General features: G+C 36.1%; 1 protein-coding gene across 2 annotated transcripts; it reads right to left on the reverse strand.

Moving 5' to 3' along the window:
- Positions 1 to 8,374: 8,374 nt before the first annotated feature.
- On the reverse strand, positions 8,375 to 15,239 carry MRPS30 (mitochondrial ribosomal protein S30). 2 transcript variants are annotated; one of them, XM_058564115.1, is made up of 5 exons: positions 14,630 to 15,239; positions 13,094 to 13,239; positions 11,986 to 12,091; positions 10,717 to 10,893; positions 8,375 to 8,742 (listed from the first exon to the last, which is right to left on the reverse strand). In XM_058564115.1, exons 1-5 carry the CDS (start codon positions 15,222 to 15,224, stop codon positions 8,453 to 8,455), a joined length of 1,314 nt encoding a protein of 437 aa, XP_058420098.1. In that variant the 5' UTR covers positions 15,225 to 15,239; the 3' UTR covers positions 8,375 to 8,452. The 2 variants fall into 2 exon arrangements, with proteins under 2 accessions (XP_058420098.1, XP_058420097.1); XM_058564114.1 differs by having other exon boundaries at positions 8,375 to 8,760.
- Between the last annotated feature and the right edge of the window lie 6,093 nt (positions 15,240 to 21,332).

Here is a 21,332-nt window from a genome sequence, read left to right on the forward strand (position 1 = left end):
AATGATATATTTAAAATACTGAAAGACAAAAACTATCAGCCAAGAATACTCTATCCAGCGAAATTATGCTTCAGATATAATACAGAAATAAAAGCTTTCCCAGACAGACAAAAACTGAAGGAGTTCACCACCACTAGATATGCCCTACAAGAAATGTTGAAGTGAGCCCTCCTACCTGAAACAAAAAGGCAAAGGTTTACAAAGCTTTGAGCAAGGAGATAAATAGACAGACAAAATCAGAAAATTGCAGCTCTATATCAGAATAAGTTAGCAAACACTTAATTATAACATAAAGGATAAAGTGAAAGAAAGCATCAAAAATAACTATAAACACTCTAATTTGGTCAAAAAATCACAAGACAGAAAAGAGTAATTTGTGACAACAAAAACATAGAAGGGGAAGATGAAAGAGATGGAACCTTCATGGGCTAATAGAGATAAGAGGCTCTCAGGAAAGGACTACCTCATCTATGAGACCCTTTATACAAAGTTCATGGTAACCACAAAACAAAAAATCAGAAAAGAGTCACAAATCATAAATAAAGAGAAAAACGAGAAAACCATCAGAGAAAACCAAACTGAAATGGTAGGCACAAAGACAAGGAAAAAGAAACAATGGAAATATAGAAGAACTGGAAAACAAAACATAAAATGGCAATATTAAGCACTCATATATCAATAACCACTCTAAATATAAATGGATTTAATTCACCAATCAAAAGACACAGAGTGGCTAGATGAATTAAAAAACAAGACCTAACGATGTGCTGCCTCCAGGAAACACAACTTAGCTCTAAAGACAAACATAGGCTCAGAGGGAAGGGATGGAAGATGATATGCCAAGCAAATGGCAAGGAAAAGAAAGCAGGTGAAGCCATACTTATATCAGACAAAGCAGACTTCAACATAAATAAGATAAAAAAAACAAAGATGAGCATTATATAATGATAAAAGGGACATTCCACCAATAAGACATAGCACTTACTAATATACATGCATCTAACAGAGGAGTACCAAAGTATATAAAGCAACTATTAGCAGACCTAAGGGGAGAAATTGACAGCAACACAATAATAGTAAGGGGCTTTAGCACCCCACTTATGTCAATGGATAGATCATCCAGACAGAAAATCAACAAAGAAACACTGGCCTTAAATGAAACACTAGACCAGATGGTCTTAATAGATATATATAGAACATTCCACCCAAACACAGCAGAATACACATTCTTCTCAAGTACACATGGAACATTCTCAAAGATAGACCATATGTTGGGAAACAAGGCAAGTCTCAATAAATTTAAGAAGATTGAAATCATATCAAGCATCTATTCTGACCATGCTATGAAACTAGAAATCAACTACAAGAAAAAAACTGGGAAAGTTACAAATATGTGGAGACTAAACAACATGCTACTGACAACTATGGGGTCAATGAAGAAATCAAAGGAGAAATCCAAAAATATCTGGAAACAAATGAAACTCAAAACACAACATACCAAAACCTATGGGATGCAGCAAAAGTGGTACTGAGAGGGAAATTTAAAGCAATACAGGCCTACCTCAACAATCAAGAAAAATCTTAAATAAACATGGTTACACTATGCCTAAAAGTACTAGAAAAAGAAGAGCAAACAAAGCCCAAAGTTAGTAGAAGGAAGGAAATAATAAAAATCAGAGCAGAAATAAATGAAATAGAGACTAAAAAAACAAAAGAAAGGATCAATGAAACTAAGAGCTGGTTCTTTGAGAAGATAAACAAAATTGACAAACTCTTAGCTAGACTACGAACAAAAGAGAGAAGACTCAAATAAATAAAATCGAACTGAAAGAGGAGAAATTACAATGGACACCACAGAAATACAAAGAATTATAAGAGAATAATACGAAAAGCTATATGCCAACAAACTTGATAACCTAGAAGAAACAGATAAATTCTTAGAATCATATAATTTCCAAAAACTGAATCAAGAAGAAATAGACAATCTGAATAAAGCAATCACAAGCAAAGAGATTGAAACAGGAATCAAAAACCTCCCAAAAAACAAAAGTCCAGGACCAGATGGCTTCTCTGGTGAATTCTACCAAACATTCAGAGAGGATTTAATTTCTATCCTTCTCAAATTATTGCAAAATATTGAAGAGGGGGGGATGCTTCCTAACACATTTTACTAGGCCAACATTACCCTGATAGCAAAACCAGACAAGGGCAACACAAAGAAGGAAATTACAGGCCAATATTGCTGATGAATATTGATGCAAAAATCCTCAACAAAATATTAGCAAATCGAATACAAAATAATACATTAAAAGGATCATACACCACGATCAAGTGGGATTTAGTGCAGGGATGGCTCTCCATCTGCAAATCAATCAATGTGATACACCACATTAACAAAGTGAAGAATAAAAATCACATGATCATCTCAATAGATGCAGAGAAAGCATCTGACAAGATCCAACCTCCATTTATGATAAAAACTGAATAAAATGGATACAGAAGGAAAGTACCTCAACATAATAGAGGCCACATATGTCAAACCCAGAGCCAACATCATATTAACGGATATGAAAAACTGAAAGCCATTCCTCGGAGAACAGTAACAAGACAAGGATGCCCACTCTCAACACTCTTATTCAACATAGTACTGGAAGTTTTGGCCAGAGCAATTAGGCAAGAAAAAGAAATAGAAGGGATCTAAATTGGAAAGGAAGAAGTAAGACTCTCACTATTTGTGGATGACGTGATTCTATATTTAGAAAAACTTAAAGAATCCATCAGAAAACTACTAGAAATAATCAACAAATATAGTAAAGTTGCAGGGTACAAAATCAACACACAAAAATCAGTCACATTTCTGTGCACTAACAACAAACTAGCAGAAAGAGAAGTCAAGAATACAATTCCATTTACAATTGCAACAAAAATAATAAAATACCTAGGAATAAATTTAACCAAGGAGATGAAAGACCTATACACTGAAAACTATAAGACATCACTGAAAGAAATCAAAGAGGACATAAAGAAATGGAAATATATTCCATGCACATGGACTGGAAGAATAAACATAGTTAAAATGTCCATATTACCTAAAGCAATCTACAGATTCAATGCAGAATCCCAATGATATTCTTCACAGAAATAGAACAAAGAATCCTAAAATTTATAAGGAAGAAAAGACCCCAAATACCAAAGCAATCATGAGAAAAAAAGAACAAAGCTGGAGGTATCACAATCTCTGACTTCGAAATATACTACAAAGCTATAGTAATCAAAACAGCATGGTACTGGCACAAAAACAGACACACAGATCAACGGGACAGAATTGAAAGCCCAGAAATAAAACCACACATCTATGGACAGCTTATCTTTGACAAAGTAGTCAAGAACATATTAGGGAGAAAGGAAAGTCTCTTCAATAAATGGTGTTGGGAAAACTGGACAGCCACATGCAAAAAAATGAAAGTAGACCCTTATCTTACACCATACACAAAAATTAACTCAAAATGGATTAAAGACTTCAATGTAAGACCTGAAACCATAAAACTCCTAGAAGAAAATATAGGCAGTACACTCTCTCACATTTGTCTTCACAGCATCTTTTCAAATACCATGTCTACTTAGGGAAGGGAAAAAAAGAAAAAAATAAACAAATGGGACAACATCAGACTAAAAAGCTTCTGCGAGGCAAAGGAAACCATGAACAAAACGAAAGGACAACCTATCAACTGGGAGAAAATATTTGCAAATCGTATATCCTACAAGGGGTTAATTTCCAAAATATAAAAAGAACTCATACAACTCAACAACAAAAAACAAACAACCCAATCCAAAAATGGGCAGAGGATATGAACAGACATTTTTCCAAAGAAGATATACAGATGGGCAACAGACACATGAAAAGATGTTCAACATCACGAATTATTAGGGAAATGCAATTCAAAACAACAATAAGATTATCACCGCACATCCAACAGAATGGCTATTATTAACAAGACAGGAAATAACAAGTGTTGGAGAGGAGGTGGAGAAAAGGGAACACTCATCCACTGCTGGTGGGAATGCAAACTGGTGCAGCCACTATCGAAAATAGTGTGGAGATTTCTCAAAAAAGTAAAAATAGAAATACTATATGATCCAGCTATCCCACTACTGGGTATTTATCCAAAGAACTTGAAATCAACAATTTACAGAGACTTATGAACCCCTATGTTCATTGCAGCATTACTCACAATAGCCAAGACATGGAAGCCACCCAAGTGTCCAACAACTGATGAATGGATAAAGAAGATGTGGTATAGATATATACAATGGAATGCTACTCAGCCATTAAAAAAAAGGCAAAATTGTGTCATTTGCAACAACATGGATGGACCTTGATGGTATTATGTTAAGCAAAATAAGTCAGACAGAGAAAGAAAAACACTATATGATTTCACTCATATTTGGTAGACAAACACACACATGGACAATGAGAACAGATTAGTGGTTAACCACAGGGGAAGAGGTGGGGGAAAGGGGTAAAGGGGCATATATGTATGGTGACGGATAAAAACTAAACTATTGGTGGTGAACATGATACAGTCTATATAGAGACTAAAATATAATAAGGTCCACCTGAAATTTACACAATGTTATAAGCCAATTATGACTTCAATAAAATTTTTTTAAAAAATTGGGATGAGTTAACAAAACAAATTGAGTATCATTCCAAACTTTAGGTTTGTTTCATGGAAATTTTAAAGAATTCACAGATAAACTGTATTGCTCTGTACCCTTGTGGGGATGTTTCTTAGAAACATTTATTCAGTTTCTTTTTGTTTATATTTCTCAGGGAAAAATGCCTAAATTAACATTATATATAGTATTTTCTGGTGTATTTAGAGCCTCTGCCATGTGTTACGTCACTTTTTCCAATTCTAAATGTTTATTATCTCTTTTACTGACATGGGAGGGGCTAGGATAAAGACCCAGTTATTCTCTGTCAATTATGTTTTCTCTTTTCCAATTCACTGTTTTCTACATTTATATTTCGTCTTTGATTTTTCTTAGGTTTTTTTTTTTTACTCTTCTGTCAAATGCTGATTTTATTTTCTTACTTTATATTATAAACACATAAGATTATGAATTTGCCAGTAAGTACATTGGTAAAAAGGATTCAAATCCAGGACTGCAAAGAACAAAAGATATGGAGATTTCAGAGTTCTGAGATAAGTGAAAATTTCTTTGAACTTCATGTTTTATCTTTTAGAATACATGTGGCTTTTTCCATTCTATTCCATGTGTTTTAATATAAAAAATAATTTTTCTCAGAGTATTAAAGCAAAGTCAGTAGACAATTGCAGAAGGAAGACAGATTATTCAGTGGTTATCACCCGCAGCACCTTCACATATCCCTAGGAGTAAACATATTCAGAAGTTTGGCTATATCCCACTAGCTTTTATATGCAGGATTTGCATTTTAGTCTAGTTAAAAGTTTTACTTTTACATTAATAAAATGCTTTCTTGATTAAAAAAATCAATTTTGTCAAGCATAGGAAATACACAAATGTCCAGATCATATAAAAAGAAAAAGCAAGTCAGATAACTAGCTTTCATTTTTAGATTGTGATATAGATCTGGGAGTGTTTAATTATATATTCAATATTCTGTCCAGGCAAATTAATAACAATACTCATTTAAGAATATACTTTTATTTTCAAATGATTAGGTGTTTCCGATTTAAAACTACCTTAATTTCTGGATATATTGTGGTGTGGATCGAGTTCACAACCTATATAACTCCTGCTTTTAAGAACTTCCTGATACTTTCTGTAGTCTAGTAAGTGATTTTGTAGACATGTTCTATCACTTTAAAAGATCTATTCTGTTTGTAAGGTACCAAATGTTTTTTAACTTTACTAATTATTCCTTAGTTTTAGTTACTTTGACTTAAGACTAAGATTTATTTTAATGTTTCATATACTGACTACAATCTGCAATATAAAATGATCTTTTAACACTGGATTTCTTTTTTTGGCCTTGAATTGTTTGAAATTAATAGTGCTAAACTTGCTTTATGCTTACTGTTGCCTGATAGGACTTTGTGTACTCATTATATTTATTCATTTTGATTCTCCATTCATTGGTTTCTCCTATTAAGTCATTTGTAGCAAAAGCAACTGTAATACCTTTTCAGTAACCTTTTTTTGTAAGGGACTTGAGTGTTCTGACATTTTTTTCCATTGTCCTATCTTTATCTTTCTGGATTTCCCCAGTAATTTTTCCCCCAGAAGTCTAAGCATTGCTACATTGTTTGCTAATGTTCACTGTTACCTAGAAGTCTGAGACCAACTAGATTTTTGTTTCTTGGTAACCAATGTTTATTTCTCCAACTGCTTTTAGACCACATCCAACTTGGATAAATCAAGTTACTGCCAATTTCCCAGGTAAGCCTTGAAGCTTCTCACCTTCACAGTTCCATCCACTTACTCTCCTCCTGTTTTCAGAAAAAACGCCACCTATCAAGAACCAATTCAAATGCTGCTTGCTCCAAGGCACGTTCCTAGGATTCACATCAGTCAGAATTAACCCATCATTTATCTAAATTTATACCATTGATGTACGTAGCACTGACTACATCTACAGTGTATTATTGGAGAATATCTACCATAGTGGTTCTCAGTAAGCCCTGGAGTCAAACCACCTGGCTTCAAATTTCAACTCTGCCACTTTTTAGTTGTGTGACCTTCAATAATTTACTGGGCTCTCTGGGTTCTGTTCACCCATCTGCAAAATGAGAATAATAGTACCTAGCTCACAGAATGGTTGCGATGATTAAATGAGCTAATATATGTAAAAATATCTGGACCATATAGAATATAGTAAGTGCTATATGAAGTCCTGACATATATGTATAGGTATTATGTGTGGTGCGTAAGTGTTCACCAACATTTATAAAGAGAAAATTGTTACAAGAGAATGAAACAGTTGCTACCATAGAGGAATAAGCATTCAAAGATGGGACAATTAAATATGAATTAAATATAATCAGCTCAGGGAAAGAAAGAGCATTTCAACTGAACCCTGAAGCTTTTAATTCCATCGTATTTTAAAAGCACTTTCACACTCACTAGCTCATTTAATCCTTACAACTTTCTGAGATTATTTTGTTTTTATGGAAGCAAAAATCAAGGCTGGTAATTCAAATTGCCTATGGTTCAGTAACTTAGAAAATGAGAGTCAAGATTAATAAGAGATATCATTTTACTTGTAGCTTGGGTATGGTTACTCTGTATCTGCATTTTTTCATGAAGGATGAATGGGAATGCAATAGACAGGTTGGAACAGACAGCACCAATGGTATAAAACAGTATTATATACAGCTTAAATAATAGAATAGTGGAGTGAAATTACATGGCATTCTGGGAAAACTGAAAGTAAGATGGATCACTTAGCACAATGCCTTGCAAAGCAGGCACTTGGTTGAACTGAATTACATCTTTCAACGATATTCCTTCAGTTTAGCAATTATTTGTGGTAAATAATCCCTAGGCTTCTAGCTGATGCATGTATTCAATATAATTGTGACCTGTCTTGAAAGAGATGGAGGGGGCAAGGGAGGGAGGGGCCGAGGAATGGAAGGAGGGAGAAAGGAAGGAAGGATGGAAGGAAAAAAGGAAAGAAGAAAAAATAGTATTTGTCATATGACTACAGTAACTAAGGGGATATGTTAAATATTAACAACAGCGGGTTACATAAAATAAGTGTCAGCATGAATATACAAAGGTAATTTTTTCTCACTAAAAATAGTTTGAATGAACCTTAATTCTCAACAAGATCAACAATTTTACTGACTGACAACTGATTTTGAAACATATCCAACCTAGTTTCCTAATTTTTGAGATAGAGGAAATGACACTAAATTATGTTAACATTACTTATAAGTGCTAAGAATCTAAATTGTATCATCAGTTATATTATTGATCGTCTGTGAAACCTTGGAAAACATCACTTAACTCTTCTGGGCCTCAGTTTCCTATATGTGCAAAATATTGTTCATGTTTTGAAGGGGTTTGGGTAGGGTTTGAAACTCCATACCATGTTATTAATAAAAAAATTAAATATAAAAAGGAAAATACAACAAAATATTTACATATTCTCAAGTATTTGAATTATTGCCCTTATATTACTTTTAAAATCACACACAATTAATATCAGGTATTGAAAATAGCTCAATTAGTCTCATCAGTTAGTCATATATAAATAAAATTATTTTTAGATCAACATATCTAAAAATTAAATCCTTCAGTGATGTATTTTGAGCAGAGGTCTACTCATAGGTTAACATAAGAAATATGTCTCAAAATCAATGCATTTAATATTTGACAGAAGTCTCATCATCAAAAATCCTTTTATTGCTCCTTCAGTAAAATTTAAGTATTCCAAAAGTCCTGAATCAAATATTTTTTCTTAGTTTTCCGACAGCTGTGATTTGTCTTCTTTTGGTCTATTCAGTAGCAAGTGAACCAACTGAAGTAGAACATCATCATTAAAACCTTTCACATTATTATCTTCGATTGTTTCATAAAGAGGCTTACTCTGTGTCCCCCAACATATATTTTTACGAGGGTTATTTTGATCAGCCTGTGCAGTCAGTGCCAAAGTATTTAACTGGTAGCAGAAAAATGAAAAGTATTTTCCATCTGTGATGACGCCCTGGGAGACAAAAGGTCGAGTAACATCTGCTTCGCTCCAGAATCCTGTAGAAGAGAGTTGTGCTGAAATTTACATAGAATATATTTTACCAAAACAAAACAAACACATTAGAGAGTATCAAATACCTCCTAAAATCTAGGTATTTTACCTATCAAATTCCTAAAGATCTCAAAGTCTTCCCTATCTTATCCATTCTAATCCTATATTCCATTTCCGCATCAAGAATTACTTCCTCCCTTCTAGTATCCCCAAACTCAAGATACATCTTTTCAACAACTTCAACAGCTTTCAACTTGAACTCACTTCATTTAAGAGCAGCAAGCTCTATCTATGCAGATCTCTCCTACATTCAGTACTAACTACATCATTACTCATCAACTTCAAATATGTTCAAATTATCCCTATACCGGCAGCACCCACCACCCAATAACCATTGCGACCATTTACTTCACCAAATCTACAAAACAACACCTTCAGAAAAAAACTGACTTTCTAAGGACCTCAACTATGTCATTAGGGAAACTCTGTGTCTTCCTTCACATATTTCAAATTGGTTTGGGAGTTGCTGTCATTTTGCCTAGTACGTCTTATGTCGTCATTAGGTTCCAGGATGTCTTAATACCTTTACTATTCAAATTTTCTGGCAGCTTTTTGTTCCAGGCTGACTGGCTTCAATACTTTTAAAGCAAACTGCCAGGGCTAAGCAGTAACTTTATTTCCCCACACATATCAGCCTTACTGGAGATAGCCAAGGAATAATGTTAAAACATGGAATCAACTATACTGTAAAAAGAAGCACTTTATCTTTCATGAATAAACAGTGACATTCTAACATCTTCAGGAAAGTTTCCTCTCACCTTTTCTGTCTATTCCTATTCCTACTCTCTCTATTTATTTCTATCATAGAAACGTAAGTCAAAATTGTGAGTATAAGGTTAAAATATATACATGAAGGAAAAAGGTGAGCCTGGCAATAATTAAATGTGTATTAAAATTCCTCCTGGATATTTATATAGGATTAATTTAGTTACATATTATATTACTTCAGGTTTTTATAATAAAATCCAAATGTCTCACAATGGGCTCTAATCTAAAAGTGCTACATGATAAGGCCTGTGGCTTCCTCTATCTCACTCTCCAGCATTCTTCCCCTCCTTTTCTTCATTAGCCTTCATGTTGTTCCTCAAACACTTCAAGTCTCTTCCCACCTCACAGAGTTTACTTGCCATTCCTTTTGCCTGGAAGTGTCTTTCCCCCAAGTTTGTGCATAGGCAGCTAGCTCCTCACTGATTTAGGTCTCTGTTCAAATGTAATTTTTTTAGAGACTTCTCCTGAATTACTCTGTTTAGACGGATTCTGTCCCACACCTCATTTATACCTGCACCCCATAAATCATTCTATGCCTTATCTAGTACATTTTCTCCATGGTATTATCACTAGCTAAAAATATTACATGTTTATTGTCTTTTACTCTCCTCACTGTAACATAAGCTCCAGGAGAGTAGGATCTGTCTGTCTCATTCAACATTGTATCTCCAAAGCCAACAGTGCTGGGTATATAAAAAGCATTCACTATTTACTGAATGAATGAACAGTCTCTTAATCCACATCCTGGATATGGCCTTCAAAGAAATTAAATAGGATAGCTGTGATTTAATCTAAAATTTAATCCACCAAAGCACTTCCTTTTCTACTTTCAGAAAGCGGCATCATCCGAGAGTTGACTTAGATGGCTATAAGCTTTGAAATGCTTGAGAACATCATCAGAAAAAAATACAGTCACACAAAAGTGGTCAAAGTTAAAGATCAAAGTAACTACCTAAGTGCCACTTGCCAACTGCAAATGTAAAATATTTAATTATTATTTTAAAACAACTGTATTTTGTCCTAATGTAAAAGTTTTCAAAATGTTAAGATTCAATCTATATTTTAACCCAAAGAAAACAATTTGAACTATTGAATTCTTAAAATGTCATAGATATCTTCCAAGAACAATAATGTCATAAAATTGGTGTTACCTTGATACATAGCTTGCGCTCCAGTCCAAGCAAAAAGGCTTGCAATAGCATTAGCTCTAAAAACAACTTCTATCTGATCTGCACAGTTTTTTTTCAAAAGCCTTTCCCTTTTTAATTTGTCAGGTAACAGATGAAACTGGGTATGTCCATAACAGTATGGATCTGCTGTCTTTGAGCCTGAAGAGTAAAATAAAAACATTTCAGATGAAATGCACATGTACAACAACTGAAACACACGTCTTTAGTATTTGCTTCAAATCCATCTTTCTCTTCTACTCATTATGTGATCAATAGTCAAAATACACAAATGAGAAGCTTGGTTTACTTATCTATTTTATTGATTATAATCAAGTTAAATTTCACATGAAAGTACAATCTGCTAGCTATCATTAAGCCCAGATAGGATAAGGCAAAAGAATACACGTAAAATTTATTTAAAATTCCATATTATTTCAGTTTTCTCAAACCCCTGAATCATAAGGACCCTTGTTATTTTCCTAGTCATATTAACCAAAGGATACAAACATTTCATGACTTTAAAAACTTTCTTTATTATTTTTAGGTAATAATTACATGCCTGACTCCTAATTAAAAAAAATAATTGATTTTTATACTACATATCTAAGGAAAAAAAAAGTAAGGGCCAATATTTCATGAAACACTGACAATCCTGACTTTTATGGCAAAGTCTTTTCAACCAAAAGTTCCCCATAATTCACTCTTAAGGCTACAGTGACTGAGAAGAGGTTGATAAAATAGGTCTAGGGGACCAGTACAAAGCTACTTTCTTAAAGTCTTCCTCAAATTGGCTAGGAATTAATAAATGAAGCAAAAATAGCAAACAAGCTGCATGAGAGCAGACATCAAGCCTTATTAATTGTTATATTCCCAATGGTTATCAGTGTGGGGCACAAACGGAAGACTTTCGTAAAAAAGACAATCACTGCCTCAAGTCCAGTTCTATATACTTGTTTACTTTTGAAAAAACACAAATTACTTATTCTATATAATAAATCAACAGAGCCTAATAAGTATAACTATTTTTTAAAGTTAAACATTGCTAATTCCATAGAAACAAGTAAAATGTTAAATTGTGAGCTGAAAGAATATTTTCTTTCCAATTTTCATGCATATTGCAACAACCTGAGATTATGAATTATATTGCTCGTGGACTAGCTAAACCTCTTGGTCATCAAGAATTAACTTTGCATATTTGCACAGGACACTGTTAACACATTTATGGCACAATGCATCAAAAGAAAAACTTACCAATAAATACGGTATTTTCATACTGCCGTTTGAATAATGGAAGTTTGTCTGGCTTACAATTCATAACAGGGATTTCTACAGGTACAGAATAATCCAGCGGCACAAACTTAAAAAGAAAAGTCGTAAGTGAATTCACGGCAACACTAGTATATATTTAACTCACATTCTTAATAGACTTAAAAATCTTAAAATAAGATCTTTTTTTTTTTTGTGAGGAAGATCAGCCCTGAGCTAACATCCATGCTAATCCTCCTCTTTTTGCTGAGGAAGACTGGCCCTGGGCTAACATCTGTGCTCATCTTCCTCCGCTTTATATGGGATGCCACCGCAGCATGGCTTGATGAGCCGTGCCTCAGTGCACGCCCGGGATCCGAACCCAGCCGCCAGCAGTGGAGCACACGCACTTAACCACTACGCCATGGGGCTGGCCTCTAAAATAAGATCTTTTTAAAAATGATTTGATAACACTACCATCTAATGATGGGCCAAATCCAGCCAGCCACCTGTTTTTACAAAACAAAGTTTTATTGGAACACAGTCATGCACATTCATTTACATATAGTTCATGGCTGCTTTTACCCAGTAAGAACCGAGATGAATAGCTGCAACAGACCTATGGCCCCCAAAGCCTAAAATACTTAGGATCTGGACCTTTACGGAAAAAAATGTGCCAACTTCTGACGTGGACACACAGAGAACACTCAAAATATACATGTTTTCTCCAAAAAAACTGTAAATATGTAAAATGATCAGCTTATAACTGTAAAGATGCCTTGATTTATGATTAGGTAGGGTAGTCTACTGTAAATTACAATCATAAACTTATCAGTATTTTTATATTAAGAAAAAGAAAAGATTTATATGGTCCTAAAAACTGATCCCTTAACCCTACTTAAAATGATTATTTGAACTTTGCGGAATATATATATACCATAGTAGATTAAAAAGCTGAAAAAGAACTTTATCCTTCAGAAAAAGATGTATTCAAAAGAAACTTGAAAGGCAAGGGATTCAGCCAAAACTTTGTACCCTACCAAACCCATTACCTAGCCTGCCTATGACATTTCCTCATCAGATGTTGACAGATCCAGACACAATAAATCCTCACCTCTGGCAGTTGTTTGGATATTCGAATCTGGTTGTGTGGTTTATCATTTATTTGGTATCGCAAAGCATCAACCCGACCTTTCCGATGACCACGAGGAATAATTTCTTCACCACGCAGCCAGTAAAAGTCAACTGGGCGTTTACAATCTATCAAAAGATATTCAAATTTTTTATCTGATTATTTAGATAAATTTGGTTATTATTAGAATACTAAACTCAGCAATACAGAACTCAAGAATGATTGTGCTAATTAAAAATATATCAAAAATTACTCTTTGATATAACATAAAGAGTCTGGGTTATATGACAACTTAAATGATCATGACAAATATAACGCTCAAACATTTATTGTCTACATTTATTGTCTACTTGTGCCATCGCTACACTAAACACTGTACCCAAAGAGATTTCTCAGTTAAGAATAAACAGGAATATCACTCACCAGAAATAAAAAGTTTAATAGGAGTCAGAGCTGTCTTAGTAGAATTACTAACTCAATCTTCACAATAACTCTCAAAGGTATGTACAGCTGTCATCGTCTCCTTTTTATAGAAGAGGAATCTGGGTCTTGACAAGGTTAAGCAAGTTTTCCTAGGCCATCAATCATGAGCAAAGTTCATGATGCTTCCCTCAAGACAACTTCCTTCTCAACTGAGAGGGAAGTAACATGCAGACTACAAGACTCAGTTGAGCACATATCTACAGTCACAATAACATTAATTCAATACATATTAAGACACCTACTGGGTGGTAGATATAAAATGATGAACACATCAGAAACACTGATTTTTAAAACTGTTTATCCATTAATTATTTTTTATGTCTGCACTGACTGGGTAATAGAAGCTGCAGATTGTTTACTGAGAAGCCAGAATGGCTGGGTTTGAATCCTGACCTGCAAATCTACCAGCTATAGGCTTTTTGATGAGATGTATTTTACATTCCTGTGTTGCAGATCTTTTTTTTCATTTATAAAACAACGCTACCTACTGTAAACAGTTATTGTGAGAATTAAATGATTTGGCACATACAAAATTTAAAAGAGGGCCAGGCACATAGTAAGTACTGAATAAACCTTAGGTATTTCAATCAATATCGTCTTTAATCCTTACAATTCTATAATGAAGTACTATTATTATAATTCTCATTTTGAGAATGAGAAAAATTCAGCTAAAAGAGATTAATGAACTGACATATGTTCACGGAACTTTCTGGTGAAAGAGCCAAAAGGTACTTAACACTACTTTTCCATTTGGCTGGCCCTTCACAAAGCAGAGTCAAGGACTGAAGGCCTGGAGACTCTAGGCTACTAGTCCAGGGTTGTACAGTTAGGTGGCAGCACAAATAAGAGAACCCAGTCTCCAGATTCCTAGTGCGGTGTCTGCTACTAAACCAGGCTGCACCCACCTAGGAGCGAAAGGACTAGAGAAAGACTGACAAGACAAAGAGAAAGGAATGAAGAAGGGGCAAACCTGGGCCGGAGTGGCCACCTCCAATCCCCACCTCCCTCGCCCGGCGTGGCGGGCCCGAGGCTCACCGAGGGCGGCGGCGGCAGCCAGGACCGGATTGTGCACGCTGAGCAGGCCCATGAGGGCGGCCACCAGCTGATCCAGGAAGGGCGAGGCGATGGCCTCCCGTTCCTGGTAGAGGGGCGCGCGCCCCTTGCGCCGCAGGAAGAAGTGCTCCTGCAGAAGGCAGTCACACGCGGCGGCGCGCAGGGCCGCCAGGTCCAGGGTCGGCGCGGGCGCGGGCGCGGGCTCGGCGGGCGGCGGCGGCGGCAGGCCCGACAGGAATACGGTCTTGGTGAAGCCCTGGTACCAGCGGTCGGCGTTCAGGGCGAAGGTCTGCGGGTAAACTACGTACTTCATGAACTGCATCTTCGTGAGGATTCGCAGCTTCTCGTCCACCGACTCGGCCGCGTGCACCATCGCCTGCCACCGCTCCACTCGCCGCTGCCGTGCCGCCTGGCTTTTCGCCTTCAGGGAGGCCACAATCGGCGGGTACCGCGCGACAGCGGCCGCCGCGACATCTGGGCCGGTCACTTCTGGAGCCGCGACAGCGGCCCCGGCCGCGGTGTGCAATGACAGCCCCGGACTGCGGAGCACAAGCCTCCAACACCTGGCCGCCGCCATCTTGGCCCGCTTCCGGTCCCAGAGGTCAACTTCAGCAATTGTCCCTGCCCTCTTGCCGTAGGGACCAATCGGAAAGCGGAATCTGAGCCAGGCCTGGGGAGGCCGAGTCTCAGTGGACCTGAGATACGTTGCGTCCTCCGTTCTTAGCCAATTAGATCACTTTTCCAGCTTCGTGGTCCCGAGCGTTTGTGGATGAAAGGAAGAACTTGTGCGCCAGAGGGTTTTGCGCCTGTCTGGCCGGAAGGAAAGAAATTTTCAAATAGGAGACGCTGCCGCCGAGGTTGTTCTTCCGACCAGGGCAGCCTTCTTCCCGGAAAACATTTAGGAACATTCTGCACCGAAACTTGTATCTCTTGGCTAAAATGATTTCATCTGTGTATGGCACACCCAACTTCTTTTCGGTTTTAGTTCTTCGGCTTGAAACTACTGATTGAAAATACTGTTTTAGCATGTTTTTTGATAATACATGCATATTTTTAAAATGTTGCAAGTATCAGTCAGATGACCACTGCTAATCTTTGGGAAAATAATTCCGTATATTTCCCTGTGCTAATTGATATACACATTTTAAAAAACTACTAAAGAATTGTGTTTAAATTTTGCTTTGTGTTAAAACCCGTTATTACTTCAACATAAATTGGTTCCTACTAATCTGTGAGCTCCTTGAAGTAGGAACTGTTTTATTTTTTAATCCTCAGCAACCAATCAAATACCTGTACATAGTGGGTACTCACTAAATACCTGCTGAAAAAGTCACCTAAATCACTAAAAATCTAAACTCATTTCAGATAATCTAATTTATTAATTCATTCTCCTATTATAATTAGGAACTAGAATAATATTTATTTGGATTTATTGGAATAATTCTCAAGAGTATTGAAAACCAAACATTTTGTTGCTAAAAGGAAGTTATAACTTGTGTATACTTTAGGTTAAAACTGAAGGTACAGTTAAACTCTAAAGTTGCAAATCTATTGAACTGATATTTAGAAATAAATACCTCAAATTCATTAAAATAATATCTTCTGTGAGATGTTGCTAGCAGCATCTCAAATATCCTTTTAACATTAACAACAAAAGGAGAACATGGAATAGTTGAGATCTTTAAACCCTTATTCAGTATTTAAACGGTGAGGTGCTGAATAATACCTAAATTAAAGTGACACTTCGTTGTGTAAAGAAATATAAATATGCCTTTAGAGAATGTATCATAGAAGTTCTAGCTCGATGTTTTTAGAAGTTCTCATATCATTCTAACATAGATTTTAGAACTAGAGACCAGTTAACACCATAAGATGTAACAATTCTGTCAGAAATTGCTTATGCTTTTTTGGCTAGTGAATCAAATTTCAGTTTATCCAATATTTACTGATTATCAACATTATGAATCAAGGAGGGAGGTCTGGGAAAGGAAACAGCATGCCTAATAAAGGAAGGGGCAGGACCACATAAGTATGAATAGCATAAGTAGGACCTCATGCTGATGAGAAAGGATTAAGTCAGGACCATGGAAAAAAGTAGGCTTGCTTCCTAGTATGATCCAAAGTTTTTATATTACACACAAAGAAACAGCTGTAAGGCCAAGTCATACAGCATAGTAGGGACAGCATTAGGACTGGAACCCAGGTTGTCTGCTTCTCCATCAGTTTTATTTAATGACTATTTATTGAATGCATTTTATGTGTTAGGCAGTGAGCTAAATGATCAGAATACTTTCTGAACCAAACAGACAAAAGCTTAATACTCTAACAGAGGGAGACAGACAATAAAATATAAAAAAACAAGTAAATTATATTGTTTGTTAGAAGGAGATAAATGCTATGGAAAAAATAGAGCAGAAGATGTGAGGATCATAAATGCGGTCTACGGGGAGGGGGTTTGTTTGCAATTTCAAGTGTGTGGTCAGAGTAGAGTAGTATTCATTGAAAAGATGACATTCCAGTAAAGGCTTGAAGGAAGTGAGGAGTGAACCAGGTCAGTATCTGAGGAAAGAGAATTCCAGTGGAAGGAACAGCTAGTGCAAAGGTCCTGAGATAGGAACATGCCTGGTGGGTTGAAGAACCAGGGAGGAGGCTGGTGTGGCTGGAGGAAGTGATGGGTGGGGAGAGTAGTAGGAAGTGGGATTAGGAAGGAAAGGAGCCAGGATTTATATGTTCCTAAAGGCAACTGCTAGGATTGTTAAAACTCTCAACTAATACTTTGAGGGGAGTGGGAAGTCGTTGGAGGGTTCTACTCAGAGAGATGTCATGGTGTGACTTAAGTTTTTAAAAGAATTACTCTATGTGTTAGTCAGCCTGAGCTGAGACTGACTAATACCATAGACTGGGTAGCTTAAACAACATAAATTTATTTTCTCAGAGTTCTGAAGGCTGGAAGTCCGAGATCAAGGTGTCAGTATGGTTGGGTTCTGGTGAGAGCTATCTTCCTGGCTTGCAGACAACCACCTTCTTGCTGTGTCCTCACGTGGTGGAGCGAGACTGAGCTCTCTGGGATCTCTTATTATAAGGAGAGAGGCCTATTGGATTAACGCCCTACCTTTATGACCTCATTCGACCTTAATTACTTCCATAAAGGCCCTATGTCAAAATACGATCACATTGAGGGTTAGAGCTTCAACATATGAATTTTAGGGAGACAGAATTCAGTCCATAGCGCTCTGGCTATTTGGAAAAAAAGATTGTGGAGGGTCAGATTTGGCAGCAGGAAAACCAGTTAGAAGACAATTTGCCGTATTTCAGGCAAGAGCCGATTGTGACTTAAAGGGACAATAGCAGTAAGAATAGTGGAAGTGGTCACAGATTCTGAATTGAATGTATGTATGAGAAAGTCTCCACAAGTTTGGACCTGAGCAGTCTGATGAGAGGAGAAGGCCTGTGGACAAGGGATGCATTTTTTTCTTTAATCTCTCATCTCTTTTGAAGGGTAGGAGTGGGCCAAGGTTTGGGGAAGGAAATAAGAGAATTTGTGAAACATGCATTTAACTATTTATATGTGTTTATTTAGTTGACATTTTCCTAGAAGAAAATTGATGTCAGATCTTCCCTATTAAGGTTGCCACGGGTCTTAGATTTAAATATTATAGTTAAAACCAGTCAAGCCATGATGTTTTCCAATGGCTTTTTGAACTCCCTCTACTTCATTCATCCAACAGATATTTATGCTTATTTATTATTTATTCTTTCAACAAATATTTATCATTATTATTATTTACTCATTCAGCAAAGTGACTCATATACCAGCACTATTCTAGCTGCAGAAGACACAGCAGTGAAATAAGGGTCTTCACGGAGCTTACGTGATAGTCAATGAAATCATTTAACCAAATATGTCAAATATACATGTTCTATTTTAGATGGTGATAGGAGCCAAGAAGAAAAATAGAGCAGGAAAGGAGACTGAATAGTATTGGGTGTAGGGATTAAGTAGAGTTATTTCAATAGACTGATCAGAGAAGGCCCCTCTGAGAAGATGACATTTGAATAATTCTTGAAGGAAATGAGTGATAGAGTCATGTGGACATCTGGGGAAAAATGTTCCAGGCTGCACACAGGCCCTCAACCTCCTGCAATATATCTGGAAAGTGGGAGGGTCAGTACAGAGGCCGGTGGGACTGAAGTGGAGAGGGGCATTGCTGTTTTGCCAGTGATAACCAATATCTTATTCAGAAATAAGTTCTGATGAGTTGGGTAATATTTATAACCATGTATTTTTTTCCCATTGTATACCTAGCTTGATCTCTCCTCGTTGGGCATCAGAATAGTTCTGTTGATGTTTGGATGAGTATAAAGCTGGCCAACTGATTATAGTCCTTACCAGAGCTTCTTATATCTCAAAGTGAGGATGTGGGAAGGAAATGGACTGGATAGTTCCCATATGCAGATGTGGATGGGAGTGACAGCTGGTCCTGTTTGAACCGTTTCTTTCACATATATTTCTTACTGAGGACATATATCTTACCTGGTTGCATATATAACAAATTTACATAAAACTGAGAACATAATATAAAATATTACTCCGGGAGAGAAAGTTTTGTGTGTGTGAAGGATTTCTGATGGTTGGTTTAGAATCAAAAGGAAGAAATCTAAGTGTCTACATCATATGCCAGGTACTATATTAAGTACTTCATATGTGTCATCTCCCATAATCTCACAATCACACTCCAAAGGGACTCTTATCCTTCCTCTGATATTTTCGCAAAGTCACACAGTTCTTGCTCATCAACAGATTAAGAATAGCTAAAACAATTTTGAAAAAAAAGAATAAAGTGGGAGGATCAGTCTACTTGATTTGAAGACAACGTATAGCTATAGTAATCAACGGAGGAAAGATAGACTTTTTGACAAATGGTGCTGGAGTAATCAGACATCCATAGGCCAAAAACGAAACAAAACAAAACTTGGATCTCTCTCTTACATCTTTTGGAAAAATTAACTCAAAATAGATCATAGACTTAAAAATAAACATAAAATTATTAGAAAAAAATGAGAAAAAATCTGCAGATCTAAGGCTAGGCAAAGAGTTCTTAGAGTTGACACCAAAAACATGATCCATAAAAGGAAAAGTTGATAAATTGGACATCATCAAAATAAAACTTTTCCTCTACAAAACACCCTGTTAAAAGGATAAAATAAAGCAACAGAGTGAGAGAAAATAATTGCAAACCATATATCTGACAAATAACTAGTATCTAGAACATATAAAATAGTACTCTGAAAACTCAATGGTAAATAAACAATCCAATTAGAAAATGGACAAAAGACATGAATAGCAAAGAGAATATACAGATGGCAAATAAGCATGTGAGAAGATGCTCAACATCATTAGTTGTAAGGGAAATTAAAACCAAAATGAGATTTCATTACACACCTATCAAAATGGCTAAAATAAAAAATAATGACAACACAAAATGCTGGTGAGGATTAGGAGAAACTGGATCACTCAATTCATTGCTGGTGGGAATGTAAAATGGCACAGCCACTTTGGAAAACTATTGCCCACTTTCTTAAAAAACAAACAAACCAACATACAACTACCCCATGACCCAGCAATTGTAATCTTGAGGCTCTTATCCCAGAGAGATGAAAATTTGGTTTCACCCCAAAACCTATACATGGTATAGCCTTATCATTAGAGCCAAAAGTTGAAAACAACACCCAAATGTCCTTCAATGGATGAATGTTTAAATAATCTATGGCAAATCCATACTGGAGATACTCTCAGTGATAAAAAGGAAAGACCTATTGATACATAGAAACCTGAATGAATCTCCAGAGAACTATGCTGAGTGAAAAAAGCCAATCTCAAAAGGTTACATACCGAATGATCCATTTATATAACATTCCTGAGATGACAAAATTAGAGAAATGGAGAACAGATTAGTGATTGGCAGAAATTAAGGGGTTGGTGGGATGGGAGGGAAGAGGAAGTAGCTATAAAACGGCAACATGAGGGATCCTTGTGGGGACGGAAATGTTCTCTATCTAGACTATATCAGTGTCAATGTCCTGGTGGTGTTATTTTACGATAATTTTGCAAGATATTATCATTAGAGGAAACTGGGTACAGGGTGCAGGAGATTTCTCTGTATTATTTCTTATAACTGCATGTGAATCCATAATTATCTTAAAACAAAATTCTAAATAAAAAAATAAAAGCAAATGAGGTAGAGTTCTTGGAGTTAAGAAAGAAACTATTGTTCTATGCTTTGGCTTTAATAGGCTTCAGTGGTTCTGCATCTGTAGTTGTCTCGATCCTGGTGATTCTACATATAACAGTATTCTTCATAGTTTCTAGTGTAGTTGTTGCTGAGCATTTTATGTTAAAATACAAATTATTTTATTAAGTTACTATCTTTTTATTTCTCCTTGTATTACAGTAGTGTATCTGATAGGTGTACTATATATTATTTTTTAATTCATGGATGTAGGTAGGTTATCTATAAATTTTCTTTCAGGATAGTAAAGGGAGTGTTACAAACTATTGTTGTAAAAAGTGGATATTGGGTCTGACAGGGTTGAGAACCTTCAATGTAGATAGTCTACATTTAGAGTTAGATAGAAAGAAAAATTTGAAGGTGAAAGTTATTTTCCCACAAATCCAACATGTAGC

The sequence above is a fragment of the Diceros bicornis genome, chromosome 20, assembly GCF_020826845.1.
Source record: "Diceros bicornis minor isolate mBicDic1 chromosome 20, mDicBic1.mat.cur, whole genome shotgun sequence".
Lineage (NCBI taxonomy): Eukaryota > Metazoa > Chordata > Mammalia > Perissodactyla > Rhinocerotidae > Diceros > Diceros bicornis.

Excerpts from the sequence above, each read along its gene's own strand:
- MRPS30 (XM_058564114.1), bottom strand. The coding sequence starts at position 15,224 with ATGGCGGCGGCCAGGTGTTGGAGGCTTGTGCTCCGCAGTCCGGGGCTG. Across the intron at positions 12,092-13,093 it reads TATCCAAACAACTGCCAGAG|TTTGTGCCGCTGGATTATTC; the intron begins GTGAGGATTTAT and ends TTTCTTTTTAAG. Across the intron at positions 8,761-10,716 it reads AGCGCAAGCTATGTATCAAG|CACAACTCTCTTCTACAGGA; the intron begins GTAACACCAATT and ends TGTAAATTTCAG.